At 42.1% G+C, this 19,311-nt stretch overlaps 1 protein-coding gene across 1 annotated transcript in view; it reads left to right on the top strand.

The window, feature by feature from the left end:
* Positions 1-1,079: 1,079 nt before the first annotated feature.
* The window catches only part of LOC124788700 (BRISC and BRCA1-A complex member 2-like), a 61,648-nt gene continuing 43,416 nt past the window's right edge, over positions 1,080-19,311 (top strand). The window contains exons 1-2 of the mRNA XM_047255983.1: positions 1,080-1,414; positions 7,188-7,501. Coding sequence (XP_047111939.1) covers positions 1,339-1,414; positions 7,188-7,501 — 390 coding nt within the window. The 5' untranslated portion in view covers positions 1,080-1,338. The remainder of the gene's footprint in view (positions 1,415-7,187; positions 7,502-19,311) is intronic.

Here is a 19,311-nt window from a genome sequence, read left to right as displayed (position 1 = left end):
TGCAGTAGTCACTGAAGTGTGTCTAGAGCTTATGGTAACTGAGGACTGATGGCCCTTACCACTCCCCAGCTCAGGAAATGCAGGTTACCAAGCCCGTACTGTACCCAGCATACAAACGATGAGCTCCGTGAGGTGCTCACCATTTAGAACAACCCGGGGACATGTGTGGCTTTATCGAAATGTCAAGGACAGAGCGAATGATATCCACCCACAGTTTACAGACCACCTGTAAAAAATTTCTCGTCACCTATGGAGAGTTTTTAATAAGTTATTTTTCAAATGTGACCGGAGAATTATATGTGTGCTGTGAGATGAATAAGCCACAGTCTAAGAAGGATGTGAATCATACAGGTTATCACAATTTTCTCTGTGGTACTGATACATTGACTGAAATGTATGTCTGATAATCGTTTCTTATAAATTCACTGAAGCGCCATTTTGGTTTCGGATGGAGAGAAGTTTCTGGCCTGACTGATTTAAGATGTTGGGGTTGTGTCATAGTTATTTGTATCCAGTTCACATCAAAACGGTTCAGACTTTTCTTGACATAATAGACGGTTGACTAACAACTCGCTCTTGCAAATTTCATTGTTCAACTTAGCATCATTGTTGGAGACCCCGTAAAATAGCTTGGGAATTCCTGCTATTCCTGGACGGCTCTCTATCCTGGCGCGCGTAGTTTCATCCCCTCTACCGCTAGTTGGCTGTCGTGCTAGACCAGTACCGTTCGTGGAGGATCGTCGTGTAATACCCGCTTTGATTTATTCTTTGTTAATGAATGAAACCTACTTCTGATTATTTCCACGAGCACCTACAATATACCAGACCACAACACAGAAACTAAGATTGCGGCAATCTTAGGCCAAGTTTTTCAGCGGTACCCTAATACGAATTATTTACAAACTTGTAGGTGGTCTTGATATTTCGTAACCCATTTCCTACAGGATAATTAGCAATAAATGTACAGCTAAAATGCTACGGCTATCGAACGCCAAAGAGGTTTCATAAGTTCGTTACACTAAAAAAAATTGTAGTTGTCTCCTTGCTGTCGAACGTATTTCAAAAACAACTTTGGCGTTAACCAGTAATGTTCAGTTTAGTTTTGTAATGTTGGCGATGCTTGTATCGGCTACATGAGGTAGTAAACAATAATGAGAGTGGTGTTGATTTGTTTAAAATGTGAAGTGGGGATGTATTATTGTGTGTGTAGATAAAGTGGAAACAGTGAGAAAATGTATAGAGATAAGTGACTTCGGAAACTTCGTTTTCAGCACTATGTTGGTGTACTTTGACAACTGTGTTAGTGTACTGTGTTGACAATTGTATTAGTAAATTAAAATGGGTGAAAATATTCTGCAGCATTTCCACCCTGACATTCAGCCATTAATCAAAGTCGTACTCAGTGAAAAAGTTGGTAAGAGTTCTACAGAATTCCGAATGGATTTTAGCCCTCCGGGAGAAAATTACTATGTCGTTAACATTTGTGAAGTGTCCTTTCTTTGTCTTTTGTGTCACAATTTTTTCGCTCTGCCCTTGTATTCAGGAGAATGACGGTTAAAATCCCTATCGAGCCATCCAGATTTAGATTTTCCACAATTTCCATAAATCTTCCCAGCAAATCCCGGGCTGGTTTGTTTGAAAAGGGCACGGCCAATTTCCTTCCCCATCCATTTGTAATCAAAGCTTGTGTTCAGTCCCTAATGATCAAAATGTTGATAGCGTGTTAATCTCGAATCTCCCTTCCTAACATAAAGAAAGGTTGATCTGTGTGGAGTGTTATAAATGTCTTAACAAGTTTTTCTGAATTAGAGTGAACTTTCATGTTATACCTTTCTCTTAAATTTGTTGTTGTTCTTGAATTTTGGAGTAATATAGGTTAAGGCATTTGAATTTCACCACATTCGCTATAGTTTAATATAGGCTAGTTAAAGGATATAATACTTGCAGATTCCATGTCCATGGCAGTGGTGCACGATAGACCCGAACTGTGAAGGTGCCATTCACAAAGCATGTCATTGTCCTCTTAGTCTTTCATTTTTATATACCAGCCATTGAGTAAATTTCTAAAGTTCGCTATCTACAGTACGCTAATTATAAAATTTCTTGAAATACTGAAACACTTGATACCAGAACATCAGTCTTTTTGTGTGTATCTAATGCTTCTAAATTCAAGATGGTGACAATGTCACAATCATAATGATTAATCAGTTTGTTAGCATCCAGATGTGTCATTGTATGCAGTGATTTAGGATTTTAGAAATATATGCCAGTTAATAGTGTTGTTATATTTTTGCGAGTACAATTTTTTTAACGTAATCTCTTCACTATACTGTAATTAAGGAAGCAAACTAATCTGCTTCTGTTGCTGATTCTTGCATTCTTTAAGGGTCAAGAGGAATGTTTGATGCGAGTCTTTGGCTTTCACTGGTGGTGTAATGTGCTGTCATTTTATCTTTCCATGCCTGTATTCACAATTTTGTTGTTAGTTGAAGACACCACTAATAGGTGGGGGGGGGGGGGGGGACCTAATTTCGGTGAAAGACAGATCTGTAGCTTAGCCTATTTGAAAAGATTGCGAACAACGAAGTGCTTTAGTCGCCATGTTGTTTACGGTGTTTTTTACATGTCCTCTGTCACTAGTCAAAGCTGATGACGCATAGCAAACATTCCCTTACATCCTCCATTAATGTTGGAAAAGCTGTTTCTAATTTACATTTTTGTTTTTCCTTTTGAATTTTTTATAAATCCAACATTATTTTTATTTTCTTACGTAATGCACTACAATGAGCAGAATTTTCTGCATTTACCTATCCCTTTACGGAGATTCTTCTTCTTGTTCCATGTTTATGAACTCCACTGTGTAACACTGAGAAATCCTGGTGTGCTTTCAGAAAACACATACTTTCATAACTGCAGATATATGTCTGGATTATTATTATAAACTCTTTGGAAATGTACTGATCTGGAACACTGTGTGACACCATTTGATTGTTCTCATGTGGAGTAGTATTTCTTACCCTAACTACTATCCCCCAAAACACTTCGCCTTATTGCAGTATGCTATGCATAAGTGCAAAAACACTGTTCAGTTCTACAGGAATTTTTAGGCATTCGTAGAATGTAATAGCATTGACATTATATGTCCTATAGCTGACTGATGATGTGCATAGCTTGCTCTTTCACTAGTAGAAGCACACACATAAACACCAAAGCCACTAAGTCTCAATAGTGCTCAGAGCCACCAAAGCCACGAGCATGTACATTTGGGTCTGTGGTGAATATTTGTACTGCTGCTAGAGAAAGAGCAAGAGCTCAAAAGCTAACATAAATAGTTTTCTGCTGCATATTTCTATGTGTCATACATCAATCAGCCATAGTGGTTGCTTTTCCTTTATTTTAAGTATTATTCTAATCACAAATTCCCATTGTTATATGTTGCTGACATTATTATGAGGGTAAGTCAATTATTATCCGCAAAGTAGTTATAAAATTTTATTGTAATCAAATAGGAAACTTAATAGAACATAATTTTTTGACATAGTCTCCTTGCGTTTCAATGCACTTGGTCCATCGTTGTACAAGCTTCCTGATGCCCTCATAAAAGAAGGTTCTCGGTTGAGCTGTGAGCCAGGAATGCATCGCTTCGTCCAAATCAACAGCAATCGTCGCAAATCAACAGCCCCTTAATGCCTGTTTGAGTGGACCAAACAAGTGATAGAAGGGGCAAGATCGGGACTATATGGAGGATGAGCCAGTACTTCAAATTTGAGTTTCTGGAGTGTTTCAGCAGTGTGAGCAACAGTATGTGGACGAACATTGCCGTGCAACAACACAGCATCTTTTGACTGCAATCCTCTGCGTTTGCTTTGAATTGCAGACTGGCAGTAAGCATCTCACTGTAACGTACACTGTTTATTTTTGTGTCCCTTTCCCCATAATGTTCCAATACTGGATCTTGTGTGTCCCAAAAAAACCATTAAGCATCAGTTTTCCTGCGGACGGTTAGGTCTTGAACTTTTTCTTGTACGGTGAATTTGGATGTTTCCATTCCTTACTCTCCAGCCCGTAATGATGGAGCCATATTTCGTCATCAGTAATGGCCCTGTCTCAGAAGTTGTCCCCTTCCTTACCATAGCGATCCAAATGTTTTTTGGAGATGTCCAAGCATGTTTATGTATGCAACTGTGTCAGTTGTTTTGGGACCCATCTTGCACAAACTTTGTGAAACCCAAGTCTGTTGTGGATGATTTCATAGGCAGAACCATAACTAATTTGCAGACGATCTGCCACTTCGTCAATGGTTAATCGTCTGTCTAAGAGAATCATTTCATATGAACACTCAATGGTTTCTTCATTTGTGGTGGTAAATGGTCGTCAGGCTCCTTCGTTGTGCGTAACACTTGTGCGACAATCCATTTGTAGACACTCTGTTGTGGCAAAACACTGTTCCCATACTGTACCAAAAGTCTTCGATGAATTTCGGCCTCTGATATGTCTTCCAACCACAGAAAACAGATCACTGAACGTTGCTGTTCTTTGGTGCAAATAGACAGCGGAGCAGCCATGATTAACAGCACGATAGCGATAACGAAACTAACCAAGCAGCTTGAAAATTGCAAAGATATAACAACAAACAAACAAAGTATGCGTCATCAATGTAAAACGACAGTACTACCAAAATAAACAAAAATATAACTAAATTGCGGGTAATAATTGACTTACCGCTGTAGTTTAACAGTTCTGTATTTTTCCCCATCTTAAATGTACATCCAGATTCATCCTCCCCTGCCCCCTCCTTCCTCCACACAAAATCTGTTATCCCTAAACCTCCAGCTTGTTTTCCCCATTTCTACAGTGACTCTTTCCGATAAGCCAGCTTCATTCATAATACACATTCAACAACTAGGCTACTATAATTTTCTGCAAAAAAATAATCTAAATGGCTTAAAAACCAATAAGCAAGTATCAGGAGACCTACAGGTAGTTGGGAGTTTCGGTGAGGAGAGACTAATGAAACTCACAGGTCATGAAACAGAATAAATAAAAAATTGATTAAAAGAAGTAAATAGGCCACAATAAGAAATTCCTTTCTGTCTTCACTGTATTCATATGAGTAAACTAAATATCTTTCTTCCTACCAATCACGAAGCTACAATATTTGCAATTAAACAAAATATTATACCAGTTTCTAAGTAAAACTGGTATTGATACCTCCACTTACTATATAAAGCTAAACTGAGCTCCGCGATATACTCAAAACAGATAATTGGGTGCTTTCCACATTCAGAAACTTAATAAAGCATTTGTACATACAAAAAGCACACGGTTAAAAAGTTAAGACCTGCAGAACCTAAAAATCTTTCAATATCAATACCAAATAACACAAAAATAAACACAGCCAAATAACACACTTATCCACCTGCACTTCCCCAACCAACTGGTACTAATTGTCCTCATATGAAAAGAAAAAAAAAAAAGAAAAAAAATCCTCCTCACACATTACCTATTTTCCTGCAGCAAAAAAGCAAACGAACTTAAATAAATTAAGACAGACAAATAATACTGTTTGGAATAGCTCGAAACAATTACATCCCAGTCTCCCCTGAACACTCCAACCAAAACACTCTGCCCACCTCCCCACCCAGCCAACACAAAAAGAATGTATGCCACCATCTTCAGTGCGGAAGTCCAAAATGAAAAATTAAAAACTTACATCAAAGAACTCCAACCATCTGACATAAGTCAAAGACAGCCTTTGATGTACAAATCTTTCCCACTCGATCTAAAACACGGAAAATGACAATCATTCTGAAACTCTTTCCTTAACACTGATCATCTAAATAAGACTGAATGGCAGAATAATGCCTTTTCTCCCTCCCCAAAGCAGATTTAACAGCTCCCCTTCCAGTAGCCTGTAGTAATCTTCAGTTAAAACCTCTTCTTGGCGAGCGTAACCTCTCAGACTGCAGAAAATTATGGTTGTGAAAGCTTACATTGCATGAACCCATACTACTGTAGTGCAAGACCCTGTCTAATAATTTCTAAAATATGCTGTTTGACAAATTATCGAATTATCAAAACTCCATTTTCCCCATTCCCTGTATGACACAAATAAATCAGAAGCTATGGTAGAACGCCCGCACCACTACTAATCCAGCAAGGACTCAGATAGTTCTAGTAGTCAAAAGTGTAAAAACTATAACAGAAGAAATGGTTCCTCACTCCCAAGTACCTATTGCTTTCTTTTCAGTCTTGTACTTAACCTTTTGATACGTAGAGTTACCTGTTTTCACAGCCACCATAGGTTCACTTATCTGCCCCTATACTTAATGAAGTCAAAGCAAATCTTCTGGCAAAAAAGAATAAAAATAACAGATACTCACTGACACCTGTCTCTTGAGCAAAAAACCATATGCAGATTGATAACAACTCTAACAATAACATGGATAGTAAACTTTACAATTTCAAACTCTGTGCTCTATCTGCTTGATCTTCACAAATTGTGTTCCCTGCACCATCACATGAAATCTGTATTGGTGCTGACAGAATTGGCATAAGCCAGCCATGTATTCTTGTCACACCTATCGAATTTCACAGCCTGCAAGAATGCCAAACTTTTGTAGGAAAGAAATCATAGATCACATTTCTTCATACAGCATTGTGCTGTTCAATTTATCTGAAGGATATATACTGATATACAATACAGACATTAAAATAACTTTAAAAAAACCCACTCTCAACACCTTACTTGGGCATTTGCCACACGAGCGCCACATCCAACAACACTTTTTCTGCATAATACCATCTGCATCTGACACCTTGCAGATACACTGCATACACCACAGCGTTGTCAAAGTTGGCACCTGGTACCAAACACTACAGTTGAAATACAGTACATAAGTATAGTTTATTTCACTAGGAATATTGCTGTTACTAGAAGTGAATTAAATTTATTTAGTGTAAATATTCATTCATTGTCAGGTATATGCACAAGTGTCCTTTCTTGATTGTTACACACTGGTCATGTATCATCTAACTCCTATGAAATGGATTATGCTTAAATCCTCTTGTTTTTATGTAGATCTTTGGGTGTTTATGTGCACTTCCATTTTCTTCGTGTCAATTTTGGATGACACTATCAGTGTATGAGCAATTACAGTATGAGAATAATTTAATTCTTTTAACAGGTATTGGTTCAGGCAATATCAAAATTAGTGGCATATCATCTGGAAGACCAACAGACAGTGCTGAAGGTAATGCTGACCGCTTCAAGCTTGTTATACCTTATGCAGGGCAAAAAATTACATGGAATGTGGTATTCAATAGCCAGAAACCTCATTTTGCACCAGATTTTTGTTTTGATGAAGACTCCTTCTTGGCTGACCCTGACATTGAGTTTCTGGAAGAATCATTACCAAGTCTTGCAGCTTGGAATGTGCGTGATCCCAGAGCATTACTTAATGTCATCTCAGAACTCCTAGAAATTTACAGGAAACATCAGGTATAACATCACTAACAAGTGTGTAATATATGTCTCTAGAAAGTAAGTATTGTTAATCTGTTATGAAATAAAGGAATTAACAGCAGTGGAAATTCCTGGATGGAATTATTTGTAAAATAAAGGAGTACATTTGTTTATGTTTCATTAGGTTGCAATTTTATGTATCTGCAATTCTTACCTGTGCAATGCTCATCTTAAGTACTACTTATTTATTGGTAATTGTTTATTCTGTTCTTTGCAAGTTTCCAATGTAAACAGGCTTCCTACATGTGGCTGTCTCATTCTATCAGTGTACGCATTTCACTTTAGGCTAAGAGACTGAATTTGCTCTTTGAAATTGTCTTGCTGCAGATGATTGTATGGTTCAGTTTTTCCGCTGGGTTGCTGGTGTATTCCTTCTTTTTATATCATGCGCTTACGTTTCTTCTACACACTGATGAGTCAAAACTCTGTGAACACTGCCCACCCCTAGACTGTATGCTACCTGAGAATTTTTGTGGGCATGCAACATGGTAAGGAAAATATATAAGTGGAGAAGAGAGAAATGGGGAATCATTCTAGCCAAGATATGGGCTCCAAATTGGGAAATATATTGCCATAAGTGACTAACAAAGGGCAGATTGTGTGGCAAAGCTCTTCAGTTATTCACATGCTACTGTTGTGAGCATCTATGGAAAGTTGTGACGGATGAGGAAACAGCAAGCAGGTGGCAAGGTGTTGGATGTCTGTGCATCATCACAGAATGTGAAGGTTGGAGGCTTGCCAGCTCTGTAAAGCAGGATAGTGATGTGTGGCCGATTTGCCAACAGATTCGATGCTGGTGCAGGCGTAAGTGTTTGAGCACACTGCTCCACACATGCTGAATGTGGTGTACTGCAACAGGTGACCCTTAAATCTCCCCATGTTGATGTAACATCAGTTAAGATTACAGTGGGTATGGGATGGTTGAGAGTGAACTGTGGATCAATGGAAATGTGTTTGGTCAAATAAATCACATTTTTTGATAGACCATACTGATTGTTGTGTCTGAACATGCTGTTGTCCAGCTGAACAGCTGTTCGAAAGAATCACTGTGCTGAGGAAGCAAGCCAGAGTGGGAAGTATTATGCTATGAGGGACATTTGCCCAAGCATCCATGGTACCTGTGGTATTTATCAAAGGCACGACGACAGCTGTGGGCTAAGTGAACATCATTGTGGACTACCTGCATCCCACTTCATGCTTGATGTGTTCCCTGATGGTAATGGCTTCTTACAGCAGGAACTCTGTGTTAAGAGGTTAGAATGATGCTACAGTGGTTTGAGTAGCACAATAGTGCACTCTTGTAGATATCTTGGCCACTAAATTCACCTGATGTGTCACATCATGGACGCTATCGGATGTCAGCTCTTTGCCCACATATCACTGGCCCATAATTTGCTGGATCTGCATGTAGACATCTGGTAACATGTATCTTTGCAAATCTGCCAAGGACTTGCCAAATTTAGAGTCATTGCTGTATTGTGTTTCAGAGTTGGCCAACATGCTGTTTGCCCCATCCAATCCAATTTTTCTTCTGCACCACGTTCTGCCCAACTCTTATTTATTTTACAATAAAGAAAACATGTCTGACATTGGAGCTGTAGTGGAAAATTGTAATGTCAGATGTAGTCCGACAGTGGATCCAAAAGGGTTAAACAGATGGCCGTTATTTTTTTGGCAGATCAGTGTATAACAAGTGCAACTAATAGCCCCTATAATCTGTATTGTGTGTTCTAGTCTTCCTCTGCCCTCCCTCCCCCCAGTCGAACAGTTCCTTGATGCAAAGGCAGGTGTCACACATGCCATCCCTCCTTGTGATGAGCGTCTTTTTTTTTTTTTTTTTTTTTTTTTTTAGTATCTCTTCATGTCTTAGGATTATCAGTATGGGACTTGGAGTGGGTAGAATTAATAGAGAATATCCTAATGAGAGTGCTACATTTCTTCCCTTTTTTTGTTTTTTAATGAAGGAGCATCATGTAGAAGCATATCAGACTGCAGTGGCAGACGATGCAAAAGGCATTTTCTTTCACAGAGAGGTTAATTACTAACATAATGAGAGTTTATGTTCCAAGAAGAGTCACATAACTTCCTCTCTCATATATGATATGACAACAAATGTAAAATTAGAGCTCTTAATGGAATTTTAGCAAACTAGTTCCTCTTTCACAAGTGGAATGGGAAATGAGGGGAGTGATGGTAGCCAGAGTATCCTCTGTCACACATTGTAATGTGGCTTTTGGAGTATAGATTTAGGTGTAGTGACTTATTGCTCAATCTTGCATTATACTCATGAACTTCTAAGTAGTTTATATTTGAGTTCATTCCCGAGGTCCGTCTACAAACATTTTCATACTGCAGATGTGTTCAGTGCCCTCTTCTGTCTCCCCTGAAGGTTTGGGGGTAAGAATAGGCTCGAAGTATTCCTGCCTGTCGTAAGAGGCGACTAAAAGGAGTCTCTCACATTTTGGTTTTTATGTTATGGTCCCATTTAGGGTTTGACCTCCATTCTTCAAAATTTTTCCGAAGAGTAAGCCAATTGGGGAAGGGCGCCTTACGTGATGCATCATATCCATCGTGCCTTGAGATCTGCAGCCCACTTACTCGTCGTCGCATTGCAGTCCCGCTCATTCTCCATCTCTTGGGCGAGGACACCTTCCTGGGTGTGTTTTCCACTATGCACTATGCAGTGTCACTTTCTGCGCCGACAGTGACCATGGACTTGTTTGCACCTGATATCCGGCATGTTAGCCAATCCATTATGGTGTGGCCGCCATATACACTGTTGGTTGTAGCCCCCTGACAACACAGAGATTGCTCTGCTGATGCCTGTGCCATTAACTCCCCATGTATGCCAAGGAGTAGATGCCCGTCACTCTGGGCATTGGGACTCCCAGCAATGGCCATCCTACGAGATGGCCTTTGCTGCGGCTGGGTGGCGCCCATGGGGAGGGCCCCTGGTTGGAGTGGGCAGCATCAGGCCGGATGACGCGATGAAGTGTACCACGTCATCACTTGCTGGCAATCAAACACCAGCAGTCTCGAAGTGTTCTCTAAGTCGTAGTACAGTGCAAGGAAGTTTGATCATAAATCATTCCCCTTCCTGGCCACACCATGGGAGGAATGCCAGGCTAAGCATGGCAGCGAACCTTATTCACCCTGGTACCTCGTATGTATTAGAACTGATGGGGACTCCTTTGTTTCGATGAAGTCACAGTTTTTTTGTAGAGCATTTAGAGGACAAGCTTGGTGAGGTGGAGGACTTGTCCAAAATGCAGTCAGGGGTCAGTCTTGATAAAAACAGCATCCTCTGCCGAGTCACAGGCATTACTCGCTTGTGGCAAGTTGGGGGCTGTTTCTGTTACCATCACGCCCCATGAAAGCTTAAATATGGTCCAGGGTATTATATTCCACAGTGACCTTCTTTTGCAGTCTGACAATGAGCTGCACACCAACTTAGAGCGACGAGGTGTTCATTTTGTCCAGCGCGTCCTTCGGGATCTGAGGGATAATCAGGTTGCCACCAGTGCCTTCATCTTGGCCCTCGAGGGTGACACATTGCCCGAGAAGGTCAAGGTGATGGTCTACCGCTGTGATGTAAACCCATATATACCTGTCCCATCTGTATCAGCTGCGGAGAGCATCATTCCCCTTGCTTGCCAGACTGCAGGATTTTACAGCGTAAAAGGAAAACCACGGAATGCAAGACCCTGGACTGACTGACCTACACTGAGTCTAAGAGGAAATTTGAGTGTTCACATCCTGTGGCTATGACCTCCTCTTATGCTGCCGCTACGAGAACAGTTGTAGCCCCATCTGTTCTGCAAATTCCAGTCGGCTCTCATGCCCCCTTGGTGGTGGGGGGGGGGGGGGGGCACTTCCCTCACTGTTGCTCCCACACCAACTACCTTGGGAGCAGTGACCCCCCAACCATCGGAGACCCCAGTCCCCACTTGCCAGGTTTCTGCTAGTGGGAAAGATAACTCCCGCCAGTGGCTGAAGTGTCCAAAAGTAGCTGATTGCAGGACTTCATGATCATCCTCAGTCCCAGAGACTGAATCAGTCCAAGCCCTCCCAGCCAGAGAAACCCAAGGAGCAGCGAGAGAAATCCAAAAAGAAGACCCCCAAGACCAAGGGACTTGTGGGGGAACCCACACCACCGCTACCTACAAGCTTTGCTTCTGAGGATGAGATTCTGGTGTCCACTGAGGACCTAGATCTCGCTGGGCCCTCAGACACCATGGATACAGGCGGCTCAGGAACTAAATCAGTAGCAGCAGGTGACCCTGAGGCGTAAACTGCCTCATTGAACATTCCATGCCTTCCCAGTCTCACGATCACGTCATCCTCCAGTGGAATTGAGCAGTTTTTTCCACCGCTTGGCTGAGTTATGGCAACAGTTAAGCTTTAAAACTGCTATCTGTATTGCCCTCCAGGAAACCTGGTTCCCAGCAATGCGGATCCCTGCCCTCTGTGGCTATAAGGGATATTACAGGAACCATAGCGACTATAATCGAGTGTCAAATGGAGTTTGCGTCTATGTCTTGAACTCAGTATGCAGTGAACCTGTGCCCCTTCAAACTCCTCTTGAAGCTGTTTCTGTCAGGATAAGGAAAATGCAGGAAATAACTGTCTGCAATGTCTCTCTTCCTCTAGATAGTGCAGTACCACTGAATGCATTGGCTGCACTGATTGATCAACTCCCTAAATCTTTCCTACTTTTGGGAGATTTTATCGCTCTTAACCCCTTGGGGGGTGGCACCATGCTTACTGGTCGAGGCAGAGATGTCACTGCTTGACCTCTGCTTCTGAAATACAGGCGCCTCCATACATTTCAGCATGGCACACATTCAGCCATTGATATCTCTGTTTGCAGTCCTGGCCTTCTCCCATATATCCACTGGAGAGCATATGGCACATGGCTACCTGTGTGGTAGTGATCACTTCCCCATCTTCCTGTCACTGCCCCAGTGTCAGGCCCATGGGTGCCTGCCCAGATGGGCTTTAAGCAAGGCCAACTGGGAAACTTTCACCTCTGCTGTCACCATTGAGTCTCCACCACACAGTAACATCGATGTGATGGTTGAGCAGATGACAACTATCGTTTCTGCGGCAGAAAACACGATCCCTAGCTCTTTAGGGTGCCCGCGGTGAAAGGCAGTCCCTTGGTGGTTGCTGGAAGCAATTAAGGAACGTAGGTGAGCTCTACAGTGGCATAAGCAACACCCGTCCCTGGATCACCTCATAGCCTTTAAACAGCTCCGTGCCCGTATTCACCATCTTATTAAATGATGGAGGCAGGAGTGTTGGGAGAGATATGTCTCGACCATTGGGTGCCATACGTCAGCTTCCCAAGTCTGAGCAAAGATCTAACGTGTTTTTTGGTACCACCCCAACAGGTGTTCCCGGTTCTAACATAAATGGTGTGTTATCTACTGACTTAAAAGCGATTGCCGAGCACTATGCACAAGCCTCTGCATCAGAGAATTACCCCTTCAGCCTTTTGCACTCTCAGATGACGGCTGGAAGGGAAAGTGATTTTGTTCACTACTCACCACAGGGAATCCTATAACACCCCATTTACAAAGTGGGAGCTCCTCAGTGCCCTGACACATTGCCCCGACACAGCTCATGGGTCAGATTGGATCTACAGTCAGATGATTAAACATCTCTCATCTGACTACAAGCGAAATCTCCTCGTCATCTTCAACCGGATCTGGTGCGACAGCGTCTTTCCATCCCAGTGGCGGGAGAGCACCATCATTCTGGTGCTCAAACCCAGTAAAAACCAGCTTGATGTTGATAGCTATTGGTCCACCAGCCTCACCAATGTTTGTAAGCTGCTGCAGCGTATGGTGTATCGGTGGTTAGGTTTGGTCCTGGAGTCACGTGTCCTACTGGCTCCACGTTAGGGCGGCTTCCGCCAGGGTCGCTTTACCACTGATAATCTTGTGTCCCTCGAGTCTGCCATCCACACAGCCATTTCCAGATGCCAACACCTGGTTGCCATCTTTTTTTATATTTACGAAAAGCGTATGACACGACCTGGTGACATCATAGCCTTGCACATTATACGAGTGGGCTCTCTGGGGCCCGCTCCCGATTTTTATCCATAATTTCCTGTTATTTCGTATTTTCCGTGTCCGAGGTGGTGCCTCCCGTAGTTCCATCCATATCCAGGAGAATGGAGTCCCACAGGACTCCGTATTGAGTTTATCTCTATTTTGAGTGGCCATTAATGGCCTAGCAGCAGCTATAGGGCCATCTGTCTCGCCTTCTCTGTATGCGGATGACTTCTGCATTTCGTACTGCTCCTCCAGTACTGGTGTTGCTGAGCGGCGCCTACAGGGAGCCATTCACAAGGCGGAGTCATGGGCTCTAGCCCACGGCTTCCAGTTTTCAACCGCGAAGTCATGTGTCATGCACTTCTGTCAGTGTTGTACCGTTCGTCCGGAACCAGGACTTTATCTTACTGACGATCCACTCACTGGAGGTATATTGATTCTTAGGACTTGTTTTCAGTACCTGATTGACTTGGCTACCTCACCTTCGTCAGCTTAAGCGGAAATGCTGGCAGCACCTCAGTGGCTTCTGCTGCCTGAGCAACACCAACTGGGGTGCATATTGCTCTACACTGCTGCAGCTCTACAGAGCTCTTGTTCAATCCCGCCTTGACTGTGGGAGTGTGGTTTATGGTTCGGTGGCGCCCTCGGCGTTTCGTTTACTCGACTCAATGAATCACTGTGGCATTCGCTTAGCGACAGGTTCTTTTAGAATGAGTCCGGTGACCAGTGTCCTGGTGGAGGCCAGAGTCACTCCATTGAAGGTTAGACGTGCACAGCTGCTCGCCAGCTTTGTTGCACATGTTTGTAGTTCTCCTGCGCATCCAAATTACCACCTCCTTTTCCCACCCGCGACTGCTCGTTTCCTCCATCGGCGGCCCAGGTCAGGGCTAATGATTGCGGTTCGCGTGCAATCCCTTCTGTCTGAACTGGAGTCCTTCCCTTTACCACCTATACTTAAGGTCGATTCACATACACCTCCATGTTGTACACCTAGGTCGCGGCTTTGCCTGGACCTTTCACATGGCCCTAAGGAATCGGTTAACCTTGCGACTCTCCGCTGTCACTTCCTCTTGATTTTCCACATGTACTGGGGCCATGAAGGGGTTTACACTGATAGCTCGATGGCCAATGGTCACGTTGGCTTTGCTTATGTTCATGGAGGACATATACAGGGTGCACGAAATTTGTTACCATTTTGTTTTTGATTATAAACTTTATTGTCAATACAAATCTGAAAGGAACGTGTACTACAATGAAGAGGAGATGGAGATTTGTTCTAACTCAGCACATGCACAATATGTCCACCATTTCGTTTCCTAACTTCCTTCAAACTAACACTGAAGTTAGTGATTACCCTATGGCACACATCTTCCGTAATTTCATTGCAAGCTTGGAGAATAAGTCTTCTGAGCTCCATTAAATCACGTGGACGTTTCGGGAAAATTTTTTCCTTTAGGTAACCCCAAAGAAAATAGTCACATGGGTTGAGGTATGGACTTTTGGGGGACCAATTTTGTCAGTCATTGAAGCGACCCGGAAACCTGAGTGAAATGATCCGCATGTTGAAATCCTCGTGTAAAAACTCCAACACAGTGTTTGCAGTATGTGGCCTTGCTCCATCTTGCATGAACCACTTTGTGTTGAAGGGCAAGGCAGTAGCAAGAAGCTGTGGAATTTAATGGAGCTCAGAAGACTTATTCTTCAAGCTTCCAGTGATATTACGGAAGACATGTGCCGTATGGTAATTACTAACTTCAGTGTTCGTTTGAAGGAAGTTAGGAAACGAAATGGTGGACATGTTGAGCATGGGCTGAGTTAGAACAAATCTCCATGGACGACTCTTCATTGTAGTATATGTTCCTTTCTGATTGTATTGACAATAAAGTTTATATTCAAAAACAAAGTGGTAACACATTTCGTGTGCCACCCTATAGAACAGAACTCCTTGCCTGATGGCTGCAGTGTTTTCACTGCAGAGCTCTTACGTGCTCTTGAGCACATGCCCAGACGAGTCATTTCTCCCGCCTACAATCTACCCTCGTCATCCCTTGGTAGCGACCATCCAGGAGTCCATCTATGCCCTGGAATGGTCCAGTTCAGTGGTGTTTGTCTGGACCCCAGGTCATGTCTGAATCCCAGGCAATGAACTTGCCGACAGGTTGGCCAAACTGGCTACGCGGAAACCGCTTCTGGAGTTTAGCATCTCGGAACCTGTCCTGCGTTCAGACTTACGCCACAGGGTTTATCGGCTTTGGGAGATGGAATGGTATAACTGTGTGCACAAAAAACTGCTTGTCATTAAGCAGACTATGAATGTGTGGAAGTCTTCCATGCGGGCCTCTCACAGGGAATCAGTTGTCCTCTGCCGGCTCCGCATTGGCCACACTTGGGTGACCCATGGTTACCTCCTGCGCCGTGAAGACCCGCCTCAGTGTCGGTGCGGCATCCCGTTGACAGTGGCCCATCTTCTGGTGCACTGTCCCACTTTGACTGCCCAGCGATGGAATCTTGGGTTACCAGACTCGTTGCCGCTAATTTTGTCTGACAATGCCTCATTGGCTGATGTAGTTTTAAGTTCTATTTGTGAGGGTGGGTTTTATCATTTGATCTAAGTTTTAGCACATGTCCTTTGTGTCTCTGTTGGGGTGTATATATGACCCGGGAGATCTGGGAAAAACCGGGGAATTGTTTAGAATTCCGAGAATTTTTCATTGTTTTAGATTTCAGTTAAATTTTTGTGATTTTGGCTGGTAAGAACCGATACTCAAACAAAGGATATTACTGTATCCTGCTACTGCAGAATAATACTGCTGCAACAAAACATGAATAAGAGAAAAAAAGAAAATAAAACTTAAGTTTAAAGGAAATGCACTATATACAACAACAAAACACAGTTCTCATACAAGCGTCTGCCAACAGCTAAGTGTGTCAAAGGCTTTGGAAAGACTATGCAATGCTTTATAACAACAAATTGCCTCCGATGAACGTGATGTGACAACTGTTTAAGTTAGATTTGTTTGAGCAGTTGCAGGTGGGCTCTTGGGCATGTGCAGTTAATTCTGATTACAGACGTGTGGCTGGGTGCCACTATCTAGTATTTCCCCATTTCAGAAATATTGTAGATCCGGGGCTGATGCTCAGAGCAGTCTGAGTTGTGGTGGGGAGGTGGATCGTCTCCACGTGACCTGTGTTCACGTTCAGTGATTTTGCCGTTTCCTCTTTATTTATTGCTCTCACGTTAAATGAAAAACAAAATGGATTTTTGTGGCCGGGAGCTATCAAATGAATAAATATGTTTACATAATTATGGAAGGCTAAAATATGTTGTTAGTTTCAGATTTTATTTCCACCTTTCTGACTGTCGAGCATTAATCGCCTTGCAGAACAATGAAGTTATTTTTGTCGGTTTGCCAAAGCGATTTGGCTTTTATTAATATTTTCTGCTGAGGTAGTCAATTTATTTGAAATGAAGTGTTTAATTTCACACTATTGGTTAGTTTCAACTGTTGGCTGCATTTCAAGTGCACGTATGGCATTATGCCGTAATAATGAAACATGAGATAATCAGTACTGGTACTCCATGAAAATTTATCCTAATTTGGACATACAAATGCATTTTAGTTTGGTTCACGAAACTCTGATGCTCTTGAAGTATCCTCTGATGTCTTGTTTCTTTTATGACGTAAGATCTTCTAATGTTTTACACGTAAGAACATCGGGCTTCCTGCGTCATTGTAGCTGCGCAAGCGCGGTGACGCCTCTTATCTCGCACTCTCTGGCAACTGCTGAAACGAACCTTTTCTATCAGGTCGCGGAAAAATGTTGCGAATGGTGGTTTGAAAAGCGTTGCATTCAAAGTAAATTTCCTTTTATGCAAGATGTACTATGTGCGAGTATGTATGGTGAATTTCTTAAATCACAAAGCTTTTGACTCTCATTTACAAATCAACTCTTTGAGGAGTCCATTTAGAAGAATTTAGAGCCCAGATCAGACATTTACATTGTTGTTAACAAATTACTGGCAGATTTGTGTGATGTATCTTAAAGTGTAACACGTGCAAAAATGATCAACATTATATGTGGAAGCTTAGCTTTTCTTCAGGCTTATTAATCTTAGAGACCAATATTATATGTGAAAGCTATGTATATTAATTTAAACCATTAAGTTTTCTTAATTGAGTGTTCGTGCTACTTAAGAGTGATTATGCTGTTGACTGACTGCATCACGTGTCTTATGCTGTTATCAGCTGGTGAGATCACGTGACGTGAGCTATGACTGGCGTACAGAATCGCATCGCAATCTCAATTTCAGTGCTTCGGAAAGTAACATGTGGTGTTTAGTGGAATCGAATTTATACCTTTGTAATACGAAAATATGCAGCGTACATGCACGGCGAAAGTGTATTTTCACCCAGGAGAAAGTGTATTTTTAATCGGGAAATCTGAGAATTTTTTTTTTTTCCTTATCCACCTATACACACTGTCTGTGTCCTCCACCCTAGTGCTTTTAGGGTGGAGGTTTTAATGTGTTTCAGAGTGGCTGGCTTCTCCTATTTATTCTCGTGGTCAGCCAGCCATGGTCATCTGCTTTGTTGTTTTACGCTCTTCATCCCGTTTCTTGTGTTTCTGTGGTTTTCTTGTTCCCCGTTTCTCCATTTACACTTTTGTTGCCCTTCATCGTTCTTATGATTTTTCCTTTCATTCCGTTTTTTGTTGTCAGTCTCATTTGTTTTATTCTCGCACTTGTGGCATTGTTTTATTCGGAACAAGGGAATGATGACCTCGTAGTTTGGTCCCTTCTCCCCTCTTTTAATCCAACCAACCAACCATCCTCTGCTGTTGAGTGAGGGTTCATACGTGACCATGGGTATCTACCTGTATTTGTAAGGTTTCTGAAATTTCTTCGCATCATCTGTTTCTTTCAACTATTTCTCTTAACTTTCCACGTGAATGCTTTATTTCCCAGTGATGATTATGTGTGTAGGTGTGTTTTAATGAAATATTTGGAGGAAAAACTTGGTGAATGTAATCTCATGAGAAGAACAGAAACACCTTCCTTTTTAATGGTTTCCACTCCTACTCGCTTAGTGTATCTGTGACACTCTTCCTCCTATTTCATGCCATTACAAAATGGGCTACCCATCTTAGATCTTTTTGATGCCTCCACCCTCAGTCCTATCTCGTAAGGATCCCATTCTGCACAGCAATGCTATAGATGATGACAGACAAGTTTTATACATGTAGTCTCTACTAGATTTGTTGCATTTACTAAGTGTTCTGCCAATAAAACACACTCATTGGTTCCTCTTTCCTGTGACATTTTCTATGCAGTGGTTCCAATTTAAGTTGTGTATATTTATAATCTGTAAGTATTTAGTTCAATCAATAGTCTTTAAATGTAACCAGGGGGAAATTGAGGATGGAGTAGCAACAATATTATGAATAGGATAGATTGCTACTCACCATTTACAGCAGATGTTGGGTCGCCTGCTATACATTTGAGCTTTCAGCACATTCACACAAGCACAATTCACACACACGTTCTAACATTCTGACAACTTAAAGTGTTAGTGTGGATCTGGGTTATGTTCAACTTATTTTCCCAAACCACCTTACACTTCTTTATGAGATGACTTACTTGGAATTTGCAGCCACTCCTCTTTACTGAATAGCTGGGTGATGGAAGCCATCTTGGCTTTTTCTCTGTCAAATACGCTAGGTACAGGA

This window comes from Schistocerca piceifrons, chromosome 1 (assembly GCF_021461385.2).
Source record: "Schistocerca piceifrons isolate TAMUIC-IGC-003096 chromosome 1, iqSchPice1.1, whole genome shotgun sequence".
NCBI lineage: Eukaryota > Metazoa > Arthropoda > Insecta > Orthoptera > Acrididae > Schistocerca > Schistocerca piceifrons.
The sequence above is the reverse complement of the archived record's forward strand: the minus strand, read 5'-3'. Positions and strand labels throughout refer to the sequence as shown.